This window comes from Aythya ferina (genome assembly GCF_964211825.1).
Source record: "Aythya ferina genome assembly, contig: HAP1_SCAFFOLD_669, whole genome shotgun sequence".
Classification (NCBI taxonomy): Eukaryota; Metazoa; Chordata; class Aves; order Anseriformes; family Anatidae; genus Aythya; species Aythya ferina.
Window position 1 is genome coordinate 1 of NW_028180991.1, and position 15645 is coordinate 15645.

Below are 15645 nucleotides of genomic sequence, written 5' to 3' on the forward strand. Positions count from 1 at the left end.
CCCCCCAAACCCCTTTAAACCCCCCCCAACCCCCCCCCAAACCTCCCCCAATTCCCCCCCAAACCCCCTTTTAACCCCCCCCAAACCCCCCCTAACCCCTCCCATATCCCCCCCAAACCCCTTTTACCCCCCCAAACCCCCCCATTTTCCCCCCAAACCCCTTTTACCCCCCCAACCTCCCCCCTTCTCCCCCAAACCCCCCCATAACCCCCCCAAACCCCTTTTACCCTCCCAAACCCCCCATTTTCCCCCCCAATTCCCCCCAAACCCCTTTTACGCCCCCCAAACCCCTTTAACCCCCCCAAACCTCCCCCAATTCCCCCCCAAACCCCCCCATATCCCCCCCAAACCCCCCATTTCCCCCCCCAAACCCCTTTTAACCCCCCCAAACCCCCCATTTCCCCCCCATAACCCCCCCCAAACCCCTTTAACCCCCCCAAACCCCCCCATAACCCCCCCCAACCCCCTTTAACCCCCCCCCACCCCCCCTTTAACCCCCCCCCCCTTTTTCTCTCCCCAGCTCCGCGACCTGCTGGCCCCGGCGGGCTCCCCCCCGCTGCGCATCCTCCAACCCCGGGGGGGCCCCCCCGAAGTGCCAGGCCTCACCCGCCTCCCCCTGGGCCCCCCCCCGGCCCCCTCCCTCCTCGTCGCCTCCCTGGGCGCCCTCCGCCGCGCCGCCCCCACCCTCCTCAACCCCTCCTCCAGCCGGGGCCACCTGGTGCTGTGGGTGCGCCGGGAGCCCCCCCCCCAAAAAAAAAAACCCCTCCCGGGACCCCCACCTTGGCCTTGGCCGACCTGGCGGGCTTGGAAGACCCCCGGCGCAGCGGGGCTGGGGGGCTCGCCTGCGCGAGGGGGGGGCCACCAACGCCTCGCTGGGGGTGCTGCGCAGGGTGCTGGGGGCCCTGCGGCGGGGGGGGCGCCCCCCCCTGCGGGAGAGCCGCCTCACCCGCTTGTTTGGGGGGGGGTCCCCGAGCTCTCCGGGCCCCCCCTCTCCTCCTCCTCCTCCTCGCCCTCTGCCCCCACCCCTCAGGGGCTCCCCCAGGCCGCCGAGCCCTCAGCTTCGCCCGGGGGGCTCGCCGGGTGCCCCCCCCCGCTGCAGATGGGGGGGGGGGGCAGGGAGGGGGTGAGTTTGATTGGGGTTGGGGGGGGGTTGGGGGGGTTTAGGGTGGGATTTGGGGGGGGTTGGGGTGGGTTTTGGGGGTGGGGGGTTGGGAGGGGGTTTGGGGGGGTTTGGGGGGGTGAGGGTTATGGGGAGGGGGGTTGGGGGGGTGTCATGGGGGTGGGGGGGGGCTATGGGTGGGTTTTTGGGGGTAATTGGGATTGGGGGGTCATGGGGGGGTTGGGGGGTAGTGGGGGGGTTATGGGGGGGTTGGGGACTGTGGGGGGGGCTTATAGGGGGTGGGGGGCTTATGGGGGAGGGATATGGGGGGCACTGGGGGGGGTTGGGGGGTTATGGGGGGCACTGGGGGGGGTTGGGGGGTTATGGGGAGGGGTGGGGGGGCACTGGGGACATGGGGGAGGGCTGGGGGGACACATGAAGGGGAAGGGGGGGATGTGGACAGGGGGGGACATGGGGGGGCTATTTGGGACCCCCTGACCCCCCCCCCTCAGGTGCCACCGTGGCCAGCGACGCCCCCGAGTCCAGGTAGGGACACGGGGACACGAGGGGGGGGCACACGGGGGGGGGTCCCGGTCCCCCTGTGCCACCCCCTGCCCTGTGTCCCCCTCCCCCCCCCCCCAGGACCCCCCCCTCCACGCCCCCCCCGGAGGACCGGGCCCTGCAGCGCTGGCTGGAGGACGCTGAGAACACCCTGCAGGTGACGCGGGGGGGGACAGGGGGACACGGGGGGGTGTGACAACACCAGCACCCACCGGGGGGGGCACCCATGGGTGCTCACCCCCCTCCCCCCTTTATTTCTCCCCCCCCAGAGGCTGAAGAAGCGGCGCCCACCCCCCTCCCCTCCTCCTCCTTCTCCTCCGGGTAAGGTGGCCCCAAAAAAAAAGCCCCCCCCTCCCCCTAAATGTCCCCCCCGTCCCTAAATGTCCCCAAATGTCCCCCCTCCCCCTAAATGTCCCCCCCCAAATGTCCCCCCATCCCTAAATGTCCCCAAATGTCCCCAAATGTCCCCCCATCCCTAAATGTCCCCAAGTGTCCCCCCATCCCCAAATGTCCCCAAGTGTCCCCCCGTCCCCAAATGTCCCCCCCTCTCCCCAAATGTCCCCTCCATTCCCAAATGTCCCCAAAGTTTCCCCCTATCCCCAAATGTCCCCAAACATCCCCAAATGTCCCCAAATGTCCCCCCTGTCCCTAAATGTCCCCAAATGTCCCCCCTGTCCCTAAATGTCCCCAAATGTCCCCCCCTGTCCCCCCTCCCCCTAAATGTCCCCAAATGTCCCCCCATCCCTAAATGTCCCCAAATGTCCCTAAATGGCCCCAAATGTCCCTAAATGTCCCCCCCATCCCTAAATGTCCCCCCCATCCCTAAATGTCCCCAAATGTCCCCCCTGTCCCCCCCTCCCCCCAAATGTCCCCCACTGTCCCAAAATGTCCCCCAATGTCCCCCCGTCTCCAAATGTCCCCCCATCCCTAAATGTCCCCAAATGTCCCCCCTTCCCTAAATGTCCCTAAATGTCCCCAAATGTCCCCTCCCTCCCCCTAAATGTCCCCAAATGCCCCCCCCGTCCCACTTTGCCCCCCAGGCGCCCCCTCCCCATCCTCCCTGGTGGTGCTGCGGCGGCGGCAGAAGGTGAGTCCCTCGAGGGGGGGCCGTGACCCAGACAGGGGGGGTCCGTTGGTGTCCCCTCCCCCCCCTCAGCGTCCCCCGCTGTCCCCAGGGCTGTCCTCAGTGGGAGGCGGTGGCCGCCCCCCGGCTGGAGGCGGGGGTCCGGGCCCACGTCCTGCGGGCGCTCAACGGGGGGGACCCGGCGCAGCTGCGGGGGCTGGGGCCACGCCGGGGGGGGCGCGTCCGAGCCTGGCGCCAGGAGCACGGCCCCTTCCGCACGGTCAGTGCCTGTCACCTCCCCGCTGTCACCTCCCCCCTGTCACCTCCCCCCCTGTGTCTTCTTGTCACCTTGTGTCACCCCCGGGTGTCCCATGGCACCCCCTGCCACCCCTGGGTGTCCCCTGCCATGTCCCATGTCACCCTGTGTCACCCTCTGCCACCCCCAGGTGTCCCCTGCCATGTCCTGTGTCACCTCCTGCCACCCCTGGGTGTCCCCTGCCATGTCCTGTGCCACCCCTGGGTGTCCCCTGCCATGTCCCATGTCACCCCGTGCCACCCCTGGGTGTCCCCCAACATGCCCCATGTCACCCTGTGCCACCCCCAGGTGTCCCCATGCATGTCCTGTGCCACCCCTGGGTGTCCCCAGGCACATCCCATGTCACCCTGTGCCACCCCTGGGTGTCCCGTCCTATGTCCCACGTCACTGTGTCACCTCCCAGGGTCCCCATGCATGTCCTGTGCCACCCCTGGGTGTCCCCAGGTGTGCCCTGTGTCACCCTGTGCCACCCCCAGGTGTCCCCATGCATGTCCTGTGCAACCCCTGGGTGCCCCTGGGTGTGTCCCATGTCACCCTGTGCCACCCCTGGGTGTCCCCTGCCATGTCCCACGTCACTGTCACCTCCCAGGGTCCCCATGCATGTCCTATGCCACCCCTGGGTGTTCCCTGACATGTCCTGTGCCACCCCTGGGTGCCCCCGGATGTGTCCTGTGTCGCCCCTGGGTGTGTCCCCTGTCACCCCGTGTCACCCTGTGCCACCCCTGGGTGTCCCCTAACATGCCCCATGTCACCCTGTGCCACCCTCTGCCACCTCTGGGTGTCCCCAGCCACGTCCTTTGTCACCCTGTGCCACCCCTGGGTGTCCCCTCCTATGTCCCACTGTGTCACTGTCACCTCCCAGTGTCCCCATGCGTGTCATGTGCCACCCCTGGGTGTCCCCCAACGTGCCCCATGTCACCCCATGCCACCCCTGGGTGTCCCCAGCCCTGTCCCATGCCACCCTCTGCCACCTCTGGGTGCCCCTGGGTGTGTCCCCTGTTGCCCTGTGCCACCTCTGGGTGTCCCCTGCCATGTCCCATGTCACCCTGTGCCACCCCTGGGTGTCCCCAGGCACATCCCATGTCACCCTGTGCCACCCCCAGTTGTCCCCTGCCATGTCCCATGTCACCCTGTGCCACCCCTGGGTGTCCCCAAGTGTGCCCCATGTCACCCAGTGTCACCCTCTGCCACCTCTGGGTGTCCCCCAACGTGCCCCATGTCACCCTGTGCCACCTCTGGGTGTCCCCCAACATGCCCCATGTCACCCTGTGCCACCCCTGGGTGTCCCCTCCTATGTCCCACATCACTGTGTCACCTCCCAGCGTCCCCATACATGTCCTACCCCACCCCTGGGTGCCCCCTGTCACCCCGCGCCACCCCACCGGCACACCCACTGTCCCCACCCCTCCCTGCACCCCACGTTGTCCCCAGGGCCACCCGTGGGTGCCACTGTCCCCGCAGGTGGAGGACCTGGTGGCAGTGCCCGGCTTCACGGCGGCGCAGGTGGCCACGCTGCTGCAGGTGAGCGGGGACACGGCGGGGGTGGGGGACACCCGGGGGACCCCCGGGGGGTGACACGGGGGTGACACGCTGTCCCTCTCCGCAGGCCAATGTCACCGCTGCCCTGGGGACGGCCCCCTTGGGCCCCGCCCCCCAATAAACACCCGTGAGACCCCACCCCGCCTGGCTGTGTCACCTGGGGGGCGGGGACAAAGGGAGGGGACCCCGAGCCACCGAGGTGACCCCCAAGTCACCGAGGTGCCACCAAGGTGTCCCCAAGACAAGGAGGTGACCCTGAGCCATCGAGGTGACCCCCAAGCCACCAAGGTGCCACCAAGGTGACCCCAGGACAAGGAGGTGACCCCCCAAGCCACCAATATGTCCCCAAGCCAGAGAGATGACCCCGAGCCATTGAGGTGATCCCCCAAGCCACCAAGGTGCCACCGAGGTGACCCCAGGACAAGGAGGTGACCCCAAGCCATTGAGGTGACCCCCCCCAAGCCATAGAATTGTCCCCGAGCCACCAAGGTGTCCCCAAGCTGAGGAGGTGACTGAACCACCAAGGTGACCCCTGAGCCACCAAGGAGATGCCACCAAGATGTCCCCAAGCCAAGGAAGTGACTCTGAGCCACCAAGGTGGTCACCAAGGGGACCCCTGAGACAAAGGAGGTGACCCCAAGCCACCAAGGTGACTCCAGGACCAGGAGGTGACCCCCAAGGCACTAAGGTGTCCCCAAGACAAGGAGGTGTCCCCGAGCCACCAAGGTGACCCCAAGCCATCGAGGTGACCCCCAAGTCACCAAGGTGTCCCCAAGCTGAGGAGGTGACCTTGAACCACCAGGGTGACCCCTGAGCCACCAAGGTGTTCCCGAGCCACCAAGATGACCCCAAGCCACCAAGGTGGTCACCAAGGGGACCCTTGAGACAAGAAGGTGACCCCCTAAGCCACCAAGGTGTCCCCAAGCCTAGGAGGTGACCCTGAGGTTCCAAGGTAACACAAAGGAGATGTCCCCAAGCCACCAAGGTGTCCCTGAGCCAAGGAGGTGACCTCCAAGACACCGAGGTGGCCCCAAGCTGAGGAGGTGACCCCAAGCCACCAAGGTGTCCCCAAGACAAGGAGGTGACCCAAAACCACCAAGCTGACCCCAAGCCATCGAGGTGACCCCCAAGTCACCAAGGTGTCCCCGAGCCACCAAGGTGTCCCCAAGACAAGGAGGTGTCCCCGAGCCACCAAGGTGTCCCCGAGCCATTGAGGTGACCCCCCAAGCCACCAAGGTGTCCCCAAGCTGAGGAGGTGACTGAACCACCAAGGTGACCCCTGAGCTACCAAGGAGATGCCACCAAGATGTCCCCAAGCCAAGGAAGTGACTCTGAGCCACCAAGGTGGTCACCAAGGGGACCCCTGAGACAAAGGAGGTGACCCCAAGCCACCAAGGTGACTCCAGGACCAGGAGGTGACCCCCAAGGCACCAAGGTGTCCCCAAGACAAGGAGGTGTCCCCGAGCCACCAAGGTGACCCCAAGCCATCGAGGTGACCCCCAAGTCACCAAGGTGTCCCCAAGCTGAGGAGGTGACCTTGAACCACCAGGGTGACCCCTGAGCCACCAAGATGACCCCAAGCCACCAAGGTGGTCACCAAGGGGACCCTTGAGACAAGAAGGTGACCCCCTAAGCCACCAAGGTGTCCCCAAGCCTAGGAGGTGACCCTGAGGTTCCAAGGTAACACAAAGGAGATGTCCCCAAGCCACCAAGGTGTCCCTGAGCCAAGGAGGTGACCTCCAAGACACCGAGGTGACCCCAAGCCATTGAGGTGACTCCCCCAAGCCATAGAATTGTCCCCGAGCCACCAAGGTGTCCCCAAGCTGAGGAGGTGACCCTGAACCACCAAGGTGACCCCCACACACCAAGATGACCCCAAGCCACCAAGCAGGTCACCAAGGGGACCCCTGAGCCAAGGAGGTGACCTCCTAAGCCACCGAGGTGTCCCCAAGCCAAAGGAGTGTCCCCGAGCCACCAAGGTGACCCCAAGCCAGAGAGATGACCTCAAGCTGCCAATGTGACCCCAGGACCAGGAGGTGACCCCACAAGCCAGAGAGATGTCCCCAAGCCACCAAGGTGTCCCCAAGTCAAGGAGGTGACCCAAAGCCACCAAGGTGACCCCAAGCCACTGAGGTGACCCCCCAAGCCAAAGGAGCGTCCCCAAGCCAAGGAGGTGACCCAAAACCACCAAGGTGACCCCAAGCCATCGAGGTGACCCCCAAGTCACCAAGGTGTCCCCAAGACAAGGAGGTGTCCCCAAGCCACCAAGGTGACCCCAAGCCATTGAGGTGATGCCCCAAGCCACCAAGATGTCCCCGAGCCACCAAGGTGGTCACCAAGGGGACCCCTGAGACAAGGAGGTGACCCCAAGCCATCGAGGTGACCCCAAGCCATCAAGGTGACCCCCAGGTCACCAAGGTGTCCCCAAGACAAGGAGGTGTCCCCGAGCCACCAAGGTGTCCCCGAGCCATTGAGGTGACCCCCCAAGCCACCAAGGTGTCCCCAAGCTGAGGAGGTGACCCTGAACCACCAGGGTGATCCCTGAGCTACCAAGGAGATGCCACCAAGATGTCCCCAAGCCAAGGAAGTGACTCTGAGCCACCAAGGTGGTCACCAAGGGGACCCCTGAGACAAGGAGGTGATCCAAAGCCACCAAGGTGACCCCAGGACAAGGAGGTGACCCCAAGCCATTGAGGTGACCCCCCCAAGCCACCAAGGTGTCCCCAACTGAGGAGGTGACCCTGAACCACCAGGGTGACCCCTGAGCCACCAAGGAGATGTCCCCAAGCCACCAAGGTACACCTGAGCTAAGGAGGTGACCTCCAGGACATTGAGGTGTCCCCAAGCCAAAGAGGTGACCCAAAGCCACCAAGGTGACCCCAGGACAAGGAGGTGACCCCACAAGCCAGAGAGATGTCCCCAAGCCACCAAGGTGTCCCTAAGTCAAGGAGGTGACCCAAAGCCACCAAGGTGACCCCAAGCCACTGAGGTGACCCCCCAAGCCAAAGGAGCGTCCCCAAGCCAAGGAGGTGACCCAAAACCACCAAGGTGACCCCAAGCCATCGAGGTGACCCCCAAGTCACCAAGGTGTCCCCAAGACAAGGAGGTGTCCCCGAGCCACCAAGGTGACCCCAAGCCATTGAGGTGATGCCCCAAGCCACCAAGATGTCCCCGAGCCACCAAGGTGGTCACCAAGGGGACCCCTGAGACAAGGAGGTGATCCCAAGCCACCAAGGTGTCCCCATGCCAAGGAGGTGACCCCAAGCCATCGAGGTGACCCCCCCAAGCCAAAGAATTGTCCCCAAGCTGAGGAGGTGACCCTGAACCACCAAGGTGACCCCTGAGCTACCAAGGAGGTGACCCCAAGCCACCAAGGTGTCCCTGAGCCAAGGAGGTGACCTCCAAGACACAAAGGTGTCCCCAAGCAGAGGAGGTGACCCCAAGCCACCGAGGTGACCACGAGCCACCGAGGTGGTCCTCAACCCACCGAGGTGACCACGTGCCACCAAGCGACCAGAAGCCACCGAGGTGACCCGAGCCATGCGATAAGTCCTTCCAGAAGCTTCTCCACACCCCCCACCCCATGCCGCGGAAGACTCCCCGCCCCCAGAGGACCTCCTCTCCATCCTACGCCCACCTCGGCGCCCGCGGGCCGCTTCCTCCTGCAAGAGGACCCCCGAGGGACCGAGACTCGGGCGTCGGAGCTCCTCCGCCTTGGGGGGGCTCCAGCATCTCCTGGTGCTCACCGCGTGGGCCAAAAGCTTCCGTTCCTCGAGTTGCCTCATGCAGAAGACCACTCGTTGGGACCTCACGCCCAAGACCTCGCCCGTTGGGACCTCTTTGTGTAGAAGACATCGCCCACTGGGCCATCGTCATGAAGAAGACCTCGCCCATTGGGCCATCATGCAGAAGACCTCGCCCATTGGGCCATCATCGTGCAGAAGACATCGCCCATTGGGCCATCGTCATGAAGAAGACCTCGCCCATTGGGCCATCGTCATGAAGAAGACCTCACCCTCCTCAGCAGGTGCCGGTGGGACTCCATTTCTGGGCTTCTCCACCCAAATGTCGGGTGCTGCAGTTCAGGATCTTGGCACCAGAAAGCTCCCGGAGCTGCAGAAATCGGCTCGTTTTGGGGAGGAAAATGCTTTCCTCTGCACTCCCGCACGGCCTTTGCTCGTCTTTTTTTTTTCCTTTTTCCCCTTTCCCTTTTTAAAAAATATATGATAATAATTTTCCCTTAATAATTATTTTCCCTTAATAATTATTTTCCCTTAATAATTATTTTCCCTTAATAATTATTTGTAATATTTGCATACTTATTATTAATTAAACTGTCCCCACGTGTACCCCTGAGCTGTTTCTTTCCTTTCCTTCTTCCCCTCCTCTTCTGGGCGAGAGCGGCTGTGGCGGTTGTCGCATCGCTTGGTGGTCCTCAAAGTACCGGCGCTGCTCCCGGGAAGATCAACGCGGACTTGGCAGCTGCTGAGACTGTAAAAGCGGGTCGAAGAAACTCTCCGAGGCTCAATTTTAGGAATTTTAGGAAGTTTTCGCAAGCAGAAATTTCATTCGTTGCAGTAAGGAGCCTCCTCTTCCCCAGGGTGAACGCCCCCAGCTCTCAGCCTCCGTCCCGGATCGCCTCCTCGTCCTGCGTGTGCCTCAACGGTGCCTTCAGGAGGATTCGTTTGCCAGATCCTTGCACCAGATGGCCTCTGCTGGCCTGCTCCTTAATTTTGACCCACATTTCATAATTTTACGCCCGCTCCTGGCTGTTTCTCGAAGGGAATTCGCTGAGCACCGTGAAGAAAAGTGAAATATCCTTGCGAAAAAGTGGAATATCCTTGACCTAAGCGAATATCCTTGACCACCCAAAATTCCAGCCCGTTCCAGTGCCTAACAACCCTTTCGGTAAAGAAGTTCTTCCTAACATCCAACCTCAACCTCCCCTGGCAGTTAACTCTCTATTAACGCTCCTGATGCATCCCCGAAGACCCGTTGTGTTGGATGAGGTAGAGAATCCTGGCTTATGACGAGGCCTCCATCCCTTTGGGGTGTTCCTGCTCTAGTGTGGCCTTATCCATGAGGCACGGTCCCACCAGTGGTGTACTTGCTGCAGTGTGCACTTATCCGTGGCCACAGTCACTTCATGCCACCTCACCTGCTCCTCTGTGGCCTTATTCAGACTCGTAGACTCTCAGACTCAAAGTTTCATAGACTCAAAGACTCTCAGACTCAAAGACTCAAAGATTCATAGACTCGAAGACTCACAGACTCAAAGACTCAGAGATTCATAGACTTGAAGACTCAAAGACTCACAGACTCACAGACTCAGGCTCAAAGACTCACAAACTCAAAGACTCAAAGTTTCATAGACCCAAAGACTCAAAGACTCAGAGATTCATAGACTCAAAGACTCACAGACTCAAAGACTCAGAGATTCAGACTCGAAAACTCAAAGACTCACAGATTCAAAAAGACTCAGACTCAAAGATTCATAGACTTGAAGACTCATAGACTCAGACTCACAGACTCACAGACAAAGACTCAGACTCAAAAGCTCCAAGACTCAAAGATTCATAGACCCAAAGACTCACTCAGACTCATAGACTTGTAGACTTGTAGACTCAGACTCACAGACTCAAACTCAAAGACTCATAGACTCAACGAGTCAAAGACTCAGACACAAAGACTCAAAGACTCTTAGACTTAAAGGTTCAGACTCAGATTCATAGACTTGTAGACCTGTAGACTCAGACTCAAAGGCAAAGACTCATAGACCCAGACTCGTAGACTTGTAGACTCAGACTGACAGACTCAAAGACTCAGAGACTCAAACTCAAAGCCTCAGACTCACAGACTCAAAGACTCAGACACTAAGACTCAGACTCAAAGACTCAGAGACTCACAGACTCAAAGATTCATAGACTCAAAGACTCGTAGACTTGTAGACTCATCGTTAGCAGACGCACAGACTCATAGTAGACTCATGGTAGACTCAAAGACTCGGAGACTCAGAGACTCAGAGCCCTTCAGGGTTGTACCTTCTGCACTCTGGACATATCCACAGATGCAGACCCGTTGGGGTGTCCATGCCCCCATGTAGATTCGCCCACAGGCCACAGTCCCTCAAATTGATGCTGGATTTCCAGCCTGTTCAGCACAGCAGTGCAGGGACAGCAGTAACGGCCATGCACCAGCCCGAGTGCGTGGCCATAGCTCCAGCACAGTTTTTCTGTGATAACCTAACCGAGAGGACGCGTGCTGGAGACATCCATTCCCCAAGAACAGTGCCCCACAGGAAGAACTGCACGCAGCCTGTGGGATCGGTTCGGGAAGGACGTCTCTGGGAGGGACCCCATGCTGGGGTGAGGGAAGAGAGCGAGGATGAAGGAGCATCGCCAACGAAGCAGTATGGACTGATGGCATTCCCCGTTCCCCTGCGTTGCTTGGGAGGAGAAGGTGGAAGAGGAAGGTGGGAGGAAGGTGGTTTGGGTTTGCCTTTGGTTCTCACTGCTCCAGTCTGTTATCGATAGGCAATAAATTACATTAATCTCCCCAAATTACATTAATCTCCCATCAGGTGAGCCTGTTTTGCCTGTTGTGGTACCATGAGTACGAGCGATCTCCCTGTCTTCATCTCAACCCATGAGTCTTTATTTTTTATTTTTCTTTTTTTGCTATTTTCTCCCCTTTTTGAGGACGGTGAGTAAGAGAACGGCATGGTGGTGCTTCCTACCTACCAGTGTTAAACCACTACACACAAATAGAAAGTGTGAGTGAACTAGGACTGCTCAAGACAGCACCACGAGACCTGAAGGACATCCGCCTGAACAGTTTTTGAGGGTTAATGGGATTTAAGATGAGAGAGGCATTAACATTCCTAGTCCTTGGCTAGCTCTGTCCTAAACCAGGCAGATGAACTGGACCCTGGAATTCCCTGTGAGTGTGCACTTTTGTGCTAGCTTAAAAACAAACAAACAAACAAACAAAACAAAACAAAACAAAACAAAAGAACAAAAAAAAGACATTCACCCTGTAAAGTGATTGAAGTGATTGGAATCTGCCCGTTGCTGTTGTATTTCTGAGGGCTGGGAGCCTTGCGGGGTCATCCCTAATCCGATTCACTGGAAAATGCCGTTGTTGTCTCATACTTCATGAGATACTCGTGAAGACGAAGATCTCATGCAGATGAAGATGTCCTGAAGCTGAAGATCTCATACTTCATGTGATGCTACATCAAGACTTGGTGGATGCAGGACAAAATCAATCTCAAATCGGCCAGTGCCCTCCTCTTGTACACATCCGCTAAGATTTGCTTCCCTCAATCTTCTGAGTCGGAAATCTCCGGACTTTGAGGTGCAAATGTTTGTGAGGGAGGCAATCATTTTACCATTTCTTTTGGAATTTCTCAGACAGTCTATCGAGTATTCTTGTCCCATTGTGAAATGTGCCCTCTTCATGAAAACAGAGAAAAATAATAATATAATCACTTCTGCCCCACTCCTGAACATTACTTTTGGGGCTTCCTTCCCTGAGAGGTTTCAGGCATTAATTGTTCAGGCTTTCTTGCCATGACTAATCTAATTCCCACAGGAATCTGCAGCCAGCACTTATGCAGACCATGGAAAGCACTGCTCCATTCTCATGGGACTGAGCACAGCTTGTCAGACCTGAAGGAGAGCCACGGTTATATTGGCGATGAGAGCGTAAGCCCCTTTTTGTTCTAATACTCCAAGCCCCATCACCCTGCACCTGCATTTGCTCCTCCGTGTTTCTCCTGCTGGGTGCTGTGCAATAATAACTCAGCTGAAGAGTGAGCTCTGCTGCTGGTACAACAGAAATGGGGAATGAGGCATCATCTTTTCCTCTCTCTCTCAGTCTGTCTCTGGATTTTGCCTCTCCGTTTCCAGAATTGAGCCTCTCATCGGGAATTCAGGCACGACAGCTTTCAGGAAGGCACCCAAACTACGTTCATGATGAAGGCAACCCATGTCTAAGCAGGGGTATTTCCCTTGCAAATGCAACGTTTGGTCACTTTGAGCACGCATAACCGAAAATCCAGCTGTAGAAAACGCAGGGTGACAATAACTAGTCATATGTAGGTGTTTGATGGCGATTCTGAGCGATGGTAACAGAGGCACTGAAGCAGCTTGGCAGCAAGGACTCGTCTGCTCCGTCCTTTTGAAGGGAAAAGCTGCAACAAGTATCGGTGACTGCTAGATGGGGAGGAACGGAGATGTGACTGCTAAGAAAAGATCTTTATTTAAAAGGAATGAGTTGGATTTTCGGAGAGCTGACAGCAAACGTGTGGGGAACAATGGGGAATGCCACCACTGTGACAGAGTTCATCCTGGTGGGGTTTCCTAACAGCCTTGAGGTAGAGATTGTCTTCTTCGTGGTGTTCCTGTTTGTTTATTTAGTCACTGTCCTGGCAAATGCTCTTATCATCGTACTCGTATACGTAGACTGCCATCTCCATTCTCCCATGTACTACTTCCTCAGCAACTTCTCCTTCATCGAGATCTCCACAACCTCCACTCTGGTGCCGAAAATGCTGGCAAATGTTCTGTCAGAGAAGAAAACCATCTCCTTTGCGGGCTGCTTCAGCCAGCTCTACTTTTACTTCTCCCTTGTTGCAGCAGAGTTCCTCCTCTTTGCCATCATGTCCTGTGACCGGTACATGGCAATATGCCACCCGCTGAGGTATCCCACCATCATGACGGGAAGGGTGTGCAACCAGCTTGTCCTCTCCGCGTGGGTGGGTGGCTTGCTCGTGATCCTGCCATCAGCAGTGCTCAGAGCCGGGCTGCCCTACTGTGGTCCCAATGTCATCGAGCACTACTTCTGTGACAGCGCGCCTCTCCTGCGCCTCGCCTGTACGGACGTTTGGGTTGTTGAGTTGACTGATTTGGTGGTGTCTTCAGTCCTGCTCCTCGGTTCCCTGGCACTGACTGCAGCATCCTACATCCGGATCATTTCAACCATACTCTGGATCCCGTCCAACCAGGGCAGGCAGAAAGCATCTGCCACTTGCGCTTCACATTTCGTCGTGGTTTCCCTGGGCTTTGGCATCTCCATCTTCATCTACCTCAGGCCGCCCCAGATGAACTCTGCGCACCTCAACAAAATCCTCTCTGTTCTCTCCAGCATCGTCACACCTCTTTTAAACCCGTTCATATTCAGTCTAAGGAATGAGCAGATGAAGGAAGCCTTGAAACGTACTTTGTGCAAGCTCCTGGGGATGACTAAGCAGGTGGGAAATCCATGAGTATCCGCCTGGCCAGCAGGAAGTCCCTCCTGGAAAAATCTCCCCTGGCCCTTTTTGTTGAAGTCTCTCTCTCTTTTTTTTTTTTTTTTTTTTTTTTTTTTCTGACAGACTGTTGGGGAGCATATCTTATGCAGGATTGGATTGGGAAAAAAAATAAAAAGGCAATTTTATTCTACTGGATAGTGACACCTCCATCAATGTAATTAATTAACCTTTGGAGTGAATGTTGTGCCTGATGCAGAGCAGATGGGGGACTCTCAAGAATGGAGAAAAAGAAGAAAGTGTTCAAGAGACAAGGAAAAGAGCTGGAGAAACTGAATGTCCTGCTGGAAGAACTCTGAGCTGTGAAAACAACATCACTCGGCCTGTCCTGCTACACAAACGAATCCTGAGATGAAAAATGGACAGGAGCTCTGAAAGCATAGTGGCCAAGAAGAGAAAAATAATTTAAAAAAATAATAAATAACAAGACTCAACTCCAGAGATACAGTGGCTTCAAATATCAAAAGTAATCAGAACTAGAAAATATATAAAAATATAAATAATAATAAATAATAATAATAATAAAGGAATGGATCAATCTAAAGCAATTAGTGACTAACTTAAAGTAATCTTAAGTGATTTCATCTCTCATAGACAAGTTTTTGAGACATTCTCCAAGCCCACAATAACCTAATGGCCACCAGAGTTCTTTGAGGGGCTTGAGTGTGGTTTTGGTTGGTAGGTTTTGAGTGGTTTTCATTCTTCTTTGTCTATTTGTTTGTTTTTAAAGTTGTTTTCCAAGTGATCCTCTGTCTGATCCCCCTGATCAGGCAGCGTCAGCTAGAGCAGGTGTGGTGGTTTTACCCAGCTGGGCAGCTGAACTCCACCACAACTGCTCTCTCCCTGCCCCTCCTCAAAGGGAAAGGGGGAGAAAATATGATGAAAAGGGCTCAAGGGTTGAGATTAGGACAGGGAGATCGCAACAGTTATTGCCACAAGCAAAACAGACTCAAGGCCTTGTGGCCTCCTTGCAATCCAGTGGGGAGGCCAGCAGGTGTCATAGCATTGTCCTTCACACAGCATCACACACCCCACATCCCACTGCCCCAGGAAGAGCCCTGAGCCATGGGTGAGGGACAGGACCTCCCTGCCCAGGGGCTGGGGGCCAGGGCTTGGCCTTTCTGCTTCACCAAACAAACCAAGGCCTTTACTCAGCATCAGAGTCTCCTGCCCAGTGCCTTTGCCTACCTGCAATCATGGCCTCCAATTGTGTGCTCTAACAAGTCCATGGGGAGGCTTTGTCAGTAATGACCCTCACTGGGGCCCATTAATGCTCCCAGACACTTCAAAGTTTCCTTCTGACTTGAACTTCTCCTGCAGTTACATCATTCTCCTCTCACTACCTGAGGTTCACGGACTCAGCACCAAGTGCACCATGGGGCTCATTACCATTCAGCCATTTTCATCCGGTCTTCCAGACTTGTAGAGTTAATTAGTGAGGTTTCAAGAATGCAGTTAAAGAGGAAGTTTTCAATGTCCACTTTACGGAAAGCATTTTCTTTATTGAAGATTAGTTTCCATTAGTTTTATGTTTTCCAAAGAAGTGCTAGCATCATTCTCTAGTTGTCATGGATCCAATGTGCGTCCAAAGGAGGTCTATATAGCTGAAATATTTGTTTTCAGTGTTTATAAAATATATATGAAAAAGAAACAAACACCACCAAAATGAAAAGAAATAAACAGAAACCAGAGCCCACAATGGTGAGCCAACTCCAAGTTGCCTCCAACGAGGTGCACCATCCACAAGGGATGACTGT

At 56.9% G+C, this 15645-nt stretch overlaps 2 protein-coding genes and 3 long non-coding RNA genes across 8 annotated transcripts; all 5 read left to right on the forward strand.

Moving 5' to 3' along the window:
* Positions 1–520: 520 nt before the first annotated feature.
* Positions 521–3670, forward strand: LOC311429335 (uncharacterized protein; the record flags this gene model as incomplete). Its single annotated transcript, XM_084540428.1, has 8 exons — positions 521–1123; positions 1612–1645; positions 1742–1817; positions 1930–1981; positions 2701–2747; positions 2836–3003; positions 3170–3230; positions 3516–3670. Coding segments are annotated over 8 exons (1196 nt in total), but the record flags the coding sequence as incomplete, so codon positions are not given.
* An 835-nt stretch (positions 3671–4505) lies between these two features.
* Positions 4506–4716, forward strand: LOC311429336. The gene is made up of 2 exons (XR_014688225.1): positions 4506–4560; positions 4646–4716. It is a non-coding gene; the product is annotated as an uncharacterized lncRNA (long non-coding RNA).
* A 760-nt stretch (positions 4717–5476) lies between these two features.
* On the forward strand, positions 5477–5725 carry LOC311429340. Its single transcript, XR_014688233.1, has 2 exons — positions 5477–5563; positions 5641–5725. It is a non-coding gene; the product is annotated as an uncharacterized lncRNA (long non-coding RNA).
* A 422-nt stretch (positions 5726–6147) lies between these two features.
* Positions 6148–8231, forward strand: LOC311429339. 4 transcript variants are annotated; one of them, XR_014688232.1, is made up of 6 exons: positions 6148–6291; positions 6391–6409; positions 6752–7470; positions 7833–7892; positions 7993–8030; positions 8107–8231. It is a non-coding gene; the product is annotated as an uncharacterized lncRNA (long non-coding RNA). The 4 variants fall into 4 exon arrangements; XR_014688230.1 differs by having other exon boundaries at positions 6148–7034; positions 7255–7470; XR_014688231.1 differs by having other exon boundaries at positions 6391–7470.
* Positions 8232–12895: 4664 nt separating this feature from the next.
* On the forward strand, positions 12896–13846 carry LOC311429341 (olfactory receptor 6M1-like; the record flags this gene model as incomplete). The annotated part of the gene is made up of 1 exon (XM_084540430.1): positions 12896–13846. One exon carries the CDS (start codon positions 12896–12898, stop codon positions 13844–13846), a length of 951 nt encoding a protein of 316 aa, XP_084396556.1.
* Positions 13847–15645: the final 1799 nt, after the last annotated feature.